Here is a 13,480-nt window from a genome sequence, read left to right as displayed (position 1 = left end):
ACACCGCAATCAAAAAATTCCAATCCAAAGTATCAAAAGCTTTCTTAATATCCACCTTCAACGCAACATTGCCTCCATATTGTCGTTTGCCAATTATGATGATGGCCTCAAATGCCACAATAACACACTTAGAAATGTTGCGATCCCGAATAAAGCCCCGTTGCTCAATATATAGAGATAATACACATAGTAATGAGGGCCAACCTGTCTGCTAAAGTTTTAGTAACAATTTTAAACTGAAAAATCCGCTAGAGCTATAAGACAGAAGTCACCCATAGCCTGGGCCCGTGTGACCTTAGGAATGAGAACAATCAAATTAGAATTAATGTTAGGAGCTAAGACACCAGTAATATAAAACTCTGGTGTCGTCTGAGTGACATCTGCTTCCACAATATCCCAAAAAGTTTGATAGAAATATCCTCCAAAACCATCCGGGCCTAGTGCCCCGTCCCCATTAAGTACACCGCAACCTTTATCAAGAAAATGGACTGAAAATAAGTGAGCACACGTACCTCAATATCTTGTACCACTGATAACTATGTTCCCATCGTACAAAAGAGAAATCGCTTTGGTAGCCACCCTGTGAAAATAGGAAGTATTTCGATCCCCATTTATAAAACTTTGGTCCCTTGCTTTTTCCTTCCAAAGTTGGTCTTGACAGTTTATAGCGCCTTCGTTAGAAGCAACTGAGCCACAAGATCTGGGGCATAGAGAGCATCCGAGAACCCTTCTATATCAATCAAAAGCTGAATGTGGTTTACCTCATCCATCGACAATCGAACCTGTCTATCGATATCCCCAAACACGGTGCGGTTCAAATTCTTGAAAACATGCTTCAAATTTTTTAATTTTAGCTATAAACGAACCATACCGGTACCTCTAACATTCCTCGACCAATTATCATTAACCAGCCTCCGACAATCCTCATGAGTAGTCCAAGTTTTGAAAATTTTGAAAGGCAATACATGTTTAACCAAAGATGTATCAATTGATATCAATAGCGGATGATGATCTAACTGATGACGAAATAAAGAGCAACAATTTGTACGACTCCAGAAGGTAATTCATTCGTCATTACAAATTGATCGATCTAGACGAAGGGCCACATTCTTTGCACCAAACCTACCATTATGCCAAGTGTACGCAACCCTCGATGTAGGAAGATGAGTCAACAAATTAACATTGGTCCAATGCACAAAATCCAAACAAGGGGAGGTCTATGACCACGCTTTTCATGATTTTTTTTTTTTTTCTAGATAAAAGTCAAAACCAAATTAGAAGTTCTTATTTTTCTTTTCTTTTCTTATCAATAAATTTAAACTATTATAGCAATGATATATTATTATTTTTTGGGTGAATGACATCAATGATTTTTAATTGCTCTATTATTTTTTGAGGAATGTTATTTGAATAACCTTTTGTTTGTACAACTTGTTGGACAACCAAAATATATAAATAAATCTAAGTATTGAAAAACAAAAACCAAAGCAATATTGAGAGAAAGTAAAAACACAATGTGAGCATGAGAGAGAAAGTTGTTATAAAAATTATCAAAAAATGATTGTTCAAATATAATTTCTCTTATTTTTTAGATGCTATTCAAAATAAAGTTTGCGTCGTCGGGCTAATGGATTACAAAATACCCCATTCGAACCGTCACACCTATAATTTTGACTATTTATCCTAAAACGAATGATTCATCTGTAAAAGAAAAATTGTTCTAAAATGAATGTTTTTATTTTTATTTTACTTTCGTGTAGGCCGGTTAGGTGTTCCTCCCAAGTGTCGAACATTTATTTGGCAGCAGTCTTGCATACTCTTCATACAATTTGGTGGGCTCGAAATTCTTTACGCTTTTCAATGGTGACGCCATCTTTGCATTCAGCCAAAGTCCGCATTCACTCCTATGTTGCAATGTCTGGAAATGTTTCTAAGGGTAAGTGCTTGCACTCGGACTTTGCCTTTCTTGACTCATTTGCGTTTTCTCATCATTGTCGTAGAGTCAAGGAAATAATTATGATTTTATGGAAGGCCCCTACCTCTCCTTGGTTGAAAGTAAATACGGATGACTCAGTGATTGGTGGACATGCGGCATGTGGGGGGCTGTTTTTTGATCATCTAGACACCTTCCGTGGTGCTTTTTATTGTAACGTTGGTTTACAATCTGTTTTTTATGCGGAGGTACTAGGAATTATTTTTGCTATTAAGTATGCTGCTCGGGAAGGTTGGAGGAATATTTGGCTTGAGAGCGACTCCACCAGTGCTCTTTTGATTTTTTCTAACTCTTTGTTGGTTCCTATTATGCTTTGTAATTGCTGGCATAATGCTCGAAGCCTTGGGATTCAGGTTATTTCTTCTCATATTTACCGTGAAGGCAACTGTTGCGCGGATAAATTGGCTAATTTGTGTCACTCCATGGTTGGTGCGGTTTGGCTTGACACTCTTCCAAATGATTTGAGGCTTGCTTTCTTTCGGGATAGATGTGGACTTCCTAACTACAAATTTTCTTGATATGTTTTTGGATGGATTTTGTTGTTTTCTCTATTTCCTTTCTTTTCTATTTTTTGAGGGTTTCAGTCTAGTCCCCCCTCCTTTTGTAATTATCCCCCCCCCCCCCCCCCCCCCCCCCCCAATATTTTTTTTTGAGATTGGCGGCATAAGATGGAGGTCTCTCGGGGTTTCAACCTAGTTGGGATGCCGATGATGCCTCTTGATGTCTGTTCTCTCTCCTTGCTTATAAAAAAAAACTTGTTTTTTCAAAAAAACTTGTTTCTCAATTTTACCCTCTAACTAGAACTATTTTCATCATTTGAAAGTCAATATATTCCACTATGTTTCATGGTAATAGTGATTACAACAACACATTATTAAGGATAGTTTAGTAAAAGTATCACTCTCTCATTCAATTTTACATTTTTTTTAATATGTATGAAATTACAAAAAAGATCACTCATTGTGGAACAGGGAAATAAACTTTATATTTTTTATAACATAAAATTTTAACAAGTAATTAGGTTTAGAGGTTTACTAGAAATGTTATACCTCAAAGTTTAAAGAATATTTATGGTACTTATATATCACAGACAAACAAGATTCTCACATTGATAGGATAAGTAGAACACACAATATGACAAATAAGACAACTTCTTATTAACTGAACCAATATTCATTGACCTATTTAATTATATATTTTTTTTTTAAAAAGATAACTTATTGAATTTCATTCATAATTAAATGTGTAATACATGTTGGTACATTGCTTAAAAAAAAAAATGTTGACACATTAACACAAGATCACGTGACCGAACTCCTTAACATTATATTAGTTATGATTTTAAATTTCTTAAGTGGGCTAGGAAAAATGTTTTCATAAAATAAAAAGTTAATACCACATTATATACTAATAAATATCTTATACACCGGGGCGCCAGCCCTCTTCTATTACCAAAAAAAATAAATATCTTATACAACGAATAAAACATAGAAAAAGCTAAAACATTAATTAATTTTTTAAATCTTAGAAATTAAAATTAAAATTTTAATTATTTTTATTACAAAGAGGGCTTAAAAGCAAGGAAGGAGAAAAAACTACAACGAGATCAAACGAGATTTTTTTTTTTTTTCTGACCCTTTTATAAAAACAAATTTCAAGTCTGACCCCCTTTAGTTTTTTTTTACCAAAATGACCCACTTTTTTTAGTCTTTTTCTTCGTTCCCGCCATCTGAAACGGCAGGACTGAGCCGCCGGTACACGTGTCGCATCCTGACTGGCTTTTTTTTTTGCCATTACCGCCATTTGAAATGGCGGGACCGGCAGATTTTGACACGTGTCAAAGCCAGCTGCTTTTTGTTTTGTCTTGTAGTGTATTCAGGAAATTGAGAAAAAATTTCAATTTTGTTCCCAGAGGGAATCAAACCAGGCGCGTGTGAGACATTGCCAGGCTGTGTTACCACTAAGCCAGTGAAGATTTGATGTTAATTTTTGCATCCAATAATATATATACCATTTTTAAAACCAGATTCACACACCATGAGGCATGAACCATCCAATTTTTCATTTTTGTTTTTTTATCGGATAATTTAGGATCTCCGACGAAATATATTTTGATAAAATATCCGACGAATATATATATATATATTATTATCCGACAAAATATATATTTTTCACCGATAAATTATCCGACGAAATGATTTATATATTATTTCAAGATAAAATCTAGAATCCAATTAAAATTATAAAATTTCCTATATTTATTTTTTTATTTTTTTATTGGATAATTGAGGTGCCCGTGGGCGATTTTATAAAAAAAAATTTCACCCCGGCCACGGGCACCTCAATTATCCATCCAAGGAACATCAACTCCCAAAACATCAGCTCCTATCAAATGACCAAACTGAGTCGGACAAGACTCATAAAAACAAATATTTGTATGCAAGGAACATTTAAGATCAGCTAAAACATCTGCACAGTGATTTGTTTCTCAATAAGAGCGGCGCACCACCAATCCATCTGAAGGAAACGACGAATCTTTGCAACTAAAGATATACTCATAATACTTCCATTCTTATTACTGTTGAAGATATTCACCACTAAAGAAGAATCTACCTCCACCTTTACAGCTTGAAATCCCAACCTTCTGACATACGTCAACCCTTCATACACTCCCCACAGCTCTGCCATGTATGCACTACACTTCTCAATTCTCTTCGTGAAACCTCCTAGCCACTCTCCATCACTTCCCTGAATAATACCACCACAACCACCTATACAATTATCCTTCCAAGACGCATCATAATTTAACTTATCTTAACCATTCGGAGGTGGTTTCCAGCCAATGAAGACCATTTCCCGGTACGGACTAGTAACAACTCTACTAACTTTATCAACATTTTTATAATCTTTAACAATTGTTTGATAGAAAAAAAATTCAATATATTAATTAATTTCATTTTGGTTTTTTTTTTTGAATGGCAATTAATTTCATTTTGGTAATCATCAAGATTCCATCTTTCACTAATATATATATATATATCAATTCAAAATAACAAGAAAATCGGATACAACTATTCACAATAATAATAATTAGTAATAAATATTGATAGACATTTTTGTCAAAAAAATAAAAATATTAATAGATTATTTTGTCCTTTTTTTTCTCAAATTTCAAACTTGGGAAAAGGACTGGCTCCATTCACACACAAATACAACTCATCATCACTCATCAGCCCAATTAATTCGATTCTACTTATGATTTATTTATATTTTTTTTTGGTCAAGGATTTATTTATATTTAATATATTTATTATTATATATAAATAAATATAATTATGCATATAATTTTTTGACTAAAATAAATAGGCCTGTTTGAAAAAAAGATACAGAAATTGAAGGCAAATTCAGAAAATCCATTGAAGGGTAATTTTATGATAAATTGAAGAACAATTTCAGGTAAAAAGAGAATAAAAGAAAGCTTTTTATTTTTATTACTTTTTCTTTTAATTTTTTCCTGGAACTTTCTGCAATACAGTGTATTAAAACACAACACACTTCATTTTTTTTTGCACCATCTTCAGAATTTCAAAGGATATCAAAACCACTCATGGAGGATCAAAACCGAAACCTACCTTATACTCTTTCACAGTCTTCAACCCCAAACGAGTTAGAAACAACCAACATTGCTGCCAACGTGATGGAAGTTGTGGGAAATGATGCTGGTTCGGACACTGGAGCAAAGTCCAAATCTGTAGGTTCAGAATCTGCTCCGGTAAAAAGGGGCAGAGGGAGGCCTCGAAAGTATGAGGTTGGCGGGAAGCCATTGTCTCCGGCAACACCGACACCAGGGCTTGCCATTCAGCCTTATGGAAGTGATGAGAAGCGTGGAAGGGGACGTCCTCGTGGTTCTGGAAAATTGCAAATTTTGGCTTCCATTGGTATGAGTTTCTTTTACTTTTCATTGGGTTTTTTGTTCCTTTCTGTTTGTGTTAGCATTGAGTTTTCATTTTTATTTTTTTATATTGCTTGGTTGAGAAGGGTTTGTTTTTTACACTTGAAACTTGTTGAAATGATAGTGTGTAGTATCGTTAATTTGGTATGAGTTACGCTTTGAAACTTGTTGAAATGATAGTGTGTAGTATCGTTAATTTGGTATGAGTTACGCTTTTTTCCTTTTCAATTGTACTCTCAAATCAAATCTCATAGCGGATAAGTAATTTTGTTTTTTGATGGATTTGATGATGAATAACTGACAAAGCACATTTCACGTGGATCATAAAATAAAGCACATCTCACGTCTTTACATTTAATTTAAATCTAATCGAAGATATGTTTAAATTGGAGATCAAACATTTCCTACAACACAACCTTATCACCTATTTAGTTTTTTTTTTTTAACTTGTGTCTACTCATTCACTCGTCTCTTATTTATTATTTTAAGGTTTTAGTTTTAAAGTTTTAGTGGAAATTAGATAGTTTTTTTTTTATTATTACATCATAATTTGTGTTTAATTTTGTTAAAAACAAATTGTGTTTTATGTTATTTTCACTCTAATGTTGGATTAATATTTGTTTGGAATTGAAAAGTTGAGGTAAAATACTGTGCAAGTGATTGTTAAATATTTATCATTTGATTGTTGAAGACATGAAAGTTATCATGAAATCCTGCAAACAGTTAGAGGATTAATACTATTCATATATGAAAAATAAGATTGGATTTTGAGTTGACCAAACAGTGTATCGTTAACGAGATTTTTTTTTATCTATTTATATTTTATTACCAAAAATTTTTTATTTTTAATATTTATTTAACAAGTATTAGGCGCGAAATATCTACCGACTTTTTTGATAACTAATAACGGTGTTTTGTTAAAGGGAATTTTTTTATCTATTTATTTTATTACCAAAAATCTTTTATTTTTAATATTTATTTAATAAGTATTATGCGCGAAATATCTACCGACTTTTTTGATAACTAATAACGGTGTTTTGTTAAAGGGAATTTTTTTATCTATTTATTTTATTACCAAAAATCTTTTATTTTTAATATTTATTTAATAAGTATCATGCACGAAATATCTACCGACTTTTTTGATAATTAATGTTCGCTTGACTACTTTTTGTGAGGTCACTAAATGTCGGTTTTGCACTTGATTAATTTCGGATATTTGGGACGGTGAAATTTGGGATGTTATGATGTATTTAATAAACAAATTTAGAATTATAATAATATAATATAAGATTTAAGCGGTATAAGACTTATAATTTACCAATTTTATCGATGACTATTCTTCGTTATTTCAAATGGTAAGCCTAGCTTGCGTTATTTTAAGTCGTTGGTTTGGTCAGGAATTAAAGCGCATATAGGTACTGTCTTGGTTAATTCTTTGTGGATAGTGGGCAGCGGTGATCAAATTAATTTTTGGACTGATAATTGGTTAGGGGAACCGTTGGTGGATTTGTTGAATTTGGATACAGAGTTTCACGGTCATCTTAAAGGAAAGCTCTCTGAAGCTATTATTAACGGAGCATTGTTCTTACCTACGAATATAGCTGCTAGTGGAGACATTCAAAACAAAATAGATAGCATTGTATTACCGAATAGCCAGCTGCCGGATGCGTTGGTTTGGAGGCATTCTTCGGATGGAATTCTTTCGTCAAAGCACGCTTACTTGTTTCTGTGCCCGATAGCCACTCTAATGCCTTGGGCGGATGCAATTTGGAGCGCTGCTATCCCGCCTTCCACTTCTTTTATTTATTGGAGGCTTCATCAAGGAAAAATGCCCACTGATGAAAATCTTAGAAGCCGTGGTTGTATTGTCGTGTCAGTATGCAGTTTATGCTTGAAAGCAGATGAATCATTGGAACATCTTTTCCTTACTTGCACCTTTGCTGCCCGTCTTTGGGATTGGATTGGCTCTAGGCAAAATTGTGTTGCAGATACATCTTCCTTTGATACTCTTATGTCTTGTAGACCAGCAAGATGCTCTTCTCAAGTGGCGGACATATATCTAGCAGCAATCTTGCATACTCTTAATAATATTTGGTGTGCTTGCAACTCCTATATGCGCATTATTAGGCTTATAATGTATTTTTTTTTTATTAAAATAAAGAAAAATAATTTTACACGGACATCTAATTAATCTAATTTTGTACCAAAAAAAAATAAAAAAAAATCTTATTTTATCATATAAATATTTGCAAAACATTTTACAATGTCTATTATATCTATATATAGTCCATAGGCCTTGAAGCTACAAGCGCATATATACCTATAATGACTTTGTTGAATACATTCGAGGTACATCTTGTATTTGACTGGTTCTCATTGTTTTTTTAATGTATGTCTTTGGATTCTTGAAAATAATAAGATTGTTAAATAATTTTTCGTAGGCATGTAATTTTATCTATTTACTTGAAAATGAAACTTATATTTGTGACAGGTGGATGTGTTGGAGAAACGGCTCGAGGAAGCATGTCACCTCATGTGCTGATTGTGAAACCTGGAGAGGTAATTACTATGAAACTAGAGAAAATATATTTCAAATTCTAATGTATTCCTTTAAAAATGGTTTGAAGTGAACTATTGAGATTAACTTGGTATAACCAATCAATCCAAATTTTTGGTGATTTTCAGGATGTCGTTGGAAAGATATTTGCATTTTATCAAAAAGGTCCTTCTTCAGCTGTTTGCATTCTTTCTGCTACTGGCACTATATCAAGTGTTACCATTCGCCAACCTAGTGCTTCTGATGGTTTTTTGACATACGAGGTACAATTGTATAAACAATTAATCTCCTCTTATATGTATTAATATTATCCACATTAATCTTTCACCATCATAAGGGGTAACTTTGGCGCAACTGGTCAAGTTGTTCTCATATGACTGAAATGTCACATGTTCAATTCCTTGAAACAGCCCATCCCGGATCCTGCGTACCCGAGAACTTTAGTGCACTGGACTGCCCTTTAATTTTTCACCACTCGTCTTTATGTCTAAACTCATAAGATGTTATGTTCTACTATTCAACCTACGAAATTTTTATTTCAACAATAATTTTTTTAAGTGAAAAAGTAAGAGGGATGGAGAAAAATAATTGGGTAAAGACTTGTGCTAGCTATTAATACCAACCATATAGAACTAACATTAAGACAATTAGCCTAATAAACTTGAATGTTTAAATAAGCTCTATCGATCATTTCTCCATTTTTTGTGTATGTGTGTTATCTTGTTTTGTTGACTTTTCCCTTTGTGTAAATACAGGGTCACTTTGAGATTTTATCTTTAAGTGGATCATGCACCTTCACTACTGGTGCACAAAGGAAAATTGGCATGTTGAGTGTTTCATTGGCTAAACCTAATGGAGAGGTTTTTGGAGGTGGTGTTGAGAACACATTGATAGCTGCTACTCCCACTCAAGTAAGAATTATTTTCAACATCCACATGTACAGTCTGAATTGATTTTGATTAGTTTATTTATGCAGAGATTAGCCTTTGATTTCATTTGAGATTACAATGTTGTTGTTAATAACCTCTTATTTTGCGGTTGCATTTGTGGTTACACTGATCGGTAATGTTTCGGTCAAAAGCCTCTAGGTAATGTTTATGAGGGGCAGAATTTCTAGAATTTTTTTATTGAAAAATGGTTAAGGTTTCAATCCCCAAGTCAAGCATGTTAAAAAAAAAACATGGTTCGCAAAAGAAGACTTACCTTATGTGTCTAATAGATTCTCCAACGTTGATTAGTCACTTGTAAATAATATTGAATACTTTGTGCCTATAACGTGGTTATAAAAAAATATTGATGATTAATTGTTTTCAAATCCTTGTTTTGAATTATCTTTGTGTTGCATTGTCCACCAGCTTATTTTGGCAACTTTCAAGCAAACCATAAGCAATCAAATAAAGAGAAAGGACTCATCACTACCTTCAACTGCTGCTAATATGCTGACTAATCAAGATTCAGCGAAAGAAAATAACTCGAAAGTTCCTAAGTTAACAACAGAAGGAGGACCTAGCTGCCTAACTCCAACAACAACAAATACTAATGGTGTAATAGTAGAAGATAATGTCACTATTGTTGCTGATGAAAATGTTCAATCCGATTCTATTGTTATCGATCTTGATAGCCAGACACCGGAGCCTGTTAAAGGAGAACCTAGCTGTCTAACTGCAACAACAACAGATACTAATGGTGTCATAGTGGAAGATAATGTCACTATTGTTGCTGATGAAAATGTTCAATCGGCCGATTCTATTGTTATCGATCTTGATATCCAGATACCGGAGCCTGTTAAAATATCTCCAGATTTTGATGCCAACCATGTCCCTGAAGAATGAAGCACCTCTCTTCAACCTTTGAGTTATGCAGAACATAATTTCTCTCCCTCTCTCTATCTCATATTTTTTATTGCATATGTTAGCAGCAGGTTTTGTTTAGTGTTTGACATTGTTGGAAGTGAAAGTTATAAATCTTGTTTTCTTTGGTGGCATGCAGAAAACTTAGGGAATACAATGGATGAAAAATAATATTTGGAGACTCACTAATTGGATTTTTATTGCAAAGTTATGATGCTTTTTTGGATTTATTTAATTAGTTTTAATTGATTTTTTTTTTCTTAATAACTATTTAAATTTCATATATCATTCTCACTTTATTAGTATCTTGTTGGAACAAGTTTATATTAAAAATTGGAAATTTATTATTTTTGATGTTATTTTTATCATGTCTTGAATTATACAATTTTTGAACAAATATAGCATGATTAATATTATAGACATATTTTACGGCGGACAATTCTATAGGTCCTCCTTGTCAAAAAAAAAAAAAAAAAATTCTATTGGTCCTCCATAGTGCAGCAGTACTTGAAAAAAATTCATATCACCTTCATTCTTGTCTTTCCATTTCCTTACTGTTTGGTCACAATCGTCGTTGAGTTCTTGAATGCAAGCATTTCTTGAAAGCCCATACTCTAACTCCTCCACAATTTTTATTTTGCAAGTTTTGTCATCAACCAGTAATTCTTCCATCACATTAATGGTCTCAAAAGAATTTGTAGTGATCAAAATAGGGGCAAAGTGAGATCGTTCAATATTTGATTTACAAGAATCTACCTTTAATAGCCTTCTATATGTCGAAGAAATCAAATTAAGAAAGTGAATATTCCAAACATGCAACAGAACACCATACAGTAAAAATCTCAACAAAGAACATATTGTAAAAATCCACCGCTTCATTATAAACAGCACATATCTTGTTTTTCCATAACAAATCAGAAACACAATGTCTCCCCTTTGGTATCATGCAAACATGTTGAAATCTGACATCAATGATCTTTTGCTGAACAGCTTAAAAACTTTCTCCTTTAAAAACCTTGCAACAACACCCTTACTCTCCCAAGCAATATCATCCTTTTCGGAGTAATATTTCCTAGTACCCTCTAATCTCGACCTCCTTGCATCCGAATCTCCCTCTAGTTTCCTCCCCTTCCCAATTATCATATCTACGTACGAAACATCACTTACGACCTGCTTTTTAGACATATACGTACCCATCGTTGTTCCCTTTAACTTTTTCCTTCGCACGATAACGAGAATTATTCTTAACCTTCTCTAGTTATAGCCTTCGTGCATGACCTCTCTCTCTCTCTCTCTCTCTATCTCTCAAAGTGCTCAACATTTCTCCCTCGTTCTTATTTTTTTTTCCTCACTCTTTCAATGAAATTTTTCTCCCTCAACCAAATGTTTCCTCAGTCCATTCTTTTTCTTCCCTAACTCTTTACCTACACCACCAAACCTATTGAAGCATGTCACATTAGTCCAACCCCTTTGATGCCCAACAAAGACATTATGCATAGCTCTGTCTAGTTTACCAACAACCCACATATGAATAGAACGCGAGAACCCAAAAACTTGAACTCTAGCATTTCTATCATGGGAAACATAAACATCAGATAGAATGCCACATGTCTCAAAGCCTTTTATCAACTCCACATACAACAACTGTTTTGGAATATTAGTGAAATAGAGGCAGCCGTCGTTGGTAAAAGATTACCGCGAGTAACATAATTATGTCGCCAGTGGGGTAATGTTAATTGTTTCCTTACGCGTGAAAAACCACATTAAAAAGCACAACCATGATCAAAATGCAGGGGCGCTGAACCTTGTTTCCGCTTCAAACGTCATCGCGATGGCTCTCAGACCGACCCCATGATTGCGATAATGAAACCCCTGTGAATGAAAGCAATCAAAACCTATACCTCCTTGCCAATAATTAATTTCATTTTTGTAATCCTCAAGATTCCATCTTTCACAAATATATATCAATTCAAAATAACAAAAAAATCGGATACAAGTATTCAGGATAATCGACGACAGTTCATGTGTTAGAGGGTGCGGCTCCCTCAAGACCTCAATTCATCTTCTTTTTGGTTGTGACTTTTTGGCAGCGTGTGGCACCTCCTATATCAGTGGCTCGACATTTCTTTTATCGCACGAGACTCGGTTTTTTATCATCTTCATCAGTTTGGCCATATAGCGGGGTTACCGCGATTTACACATTCTTTCCTGAAAATAATCTGGCTTGCTTGTGTCTGGGTTATTTGGAAGGAAAGGAACAACATAATTTTTAAGCAGCAAACTTTGGATTCGGCTCATTTAACAGACAATGTCAAGTTTATGTCTTTCTTATGGCTAAAGGCCAATATGCACCCTTTCGCTTTAAGTTATCATGACCGGTGGCAACACCCTTTCCATTGTATGGGTGTTATGGTGTAGTCTTCTTTTTGTTATTATTTCGTAGTGTTTTTTTTATGGCAACAGACACTTAACATTGTATTGTATTGAGTGGTTCTCGTTTGCACACCTTATGCGAGATGAACCACTTTTGGTGAATTAATATATTACATTTTGACTTGTTCAAAAAAAAAAAAAAGTATTCAGAATAATAATAATTAGTAATAAATATTGATAAATTATTTTGTCATTTTTATCTCAAATTTCAAATTTGGGAAAGGGGTATTGGCTCTATTCACATACAAATACAACTCATCAGCCCAATTAATTCGATTCTACTTATGATTTATTTATATTTAATATATTTATTATTATATACAAAAAAAAATATAATTATGCATATAATTCTTTGACTAAAATAAATAGGCCTGTTTGAAAAAGAAGATACAGAAATTGAAGACAAATTCAGAAAATCCATTGAAGGGTAATTTCATGATAAATTGAATAACAAATTCAGGAAATAAGAGAATATAAGAAAGATTTTTATTTTTATTACTTTTTCTTTTAATTTATTCCAGGAACGTTCTGCAATACAGTATATTAAAAACACAACACGCTTCATATTTTTTGCACCAACTTCAGAATTTCAAAGGATATCAAAACCATTCATGGAGGATCAAAACCTAAACCTACCGTATACTTTTTCACCGTCTTCAACCCAAAATAAGTCAGAGACAACCAACAATGCCGCC

The 13,480-nt window shown here is 33.5% G+C and overlaps 1 protein-coding gene across 1 annotated transcript; it reads left to right on the top strand.

The window, feature by feature from the left end:
• Nucleotides 1-5,567: 5,567 nt before the first annotated feature.
• LOC120579960 (AT-hook motif nuclear-localized protein 9) lies at nt 5,568-10,532 on the top strand. The gene is made up of 5 exons (XM_039832738.1): nt 5,568-5,931; nt 8,437-8,504; nt 8,631-8,765; nt 9,258-9,413; nt 9,858-10,532. Exons 1-5 carry the CDS (start codon nt 5,601-5,603, stop codon nt 10,332-10,334), a joined length of 1,167 nt encoding a protein of 388 aa, XP_039688672.1. The 5' UTR covers nt 5,568-5,600; the 3' UTR covers nt 10,335-10,532.
• The last annotated feature ends 2,948 nt before the right edge of the window (nt 10,533-13,480 follow it).

This window comes from Medicago truncatula, chromosome 4 (assembly GCF_003473485.1).
Source record: "Medicago truncatula cultivar Jemalong A17 chromosome 4, MtrunA17r5.0-ANR, whole genome shotgun sequence".
Taxonomy (NCBI): Eukaryota; Viridiplantae; Streptophyta; class Magnoliopsida; order Fabales; family Fabaceae; genus Medicago; species Medicago truncatula.
The sequence above is the reverse complement of the archived record's forward strand: the minus strand, read 5'-3'. Positions and strand labels throughout refer to the sequence as shown.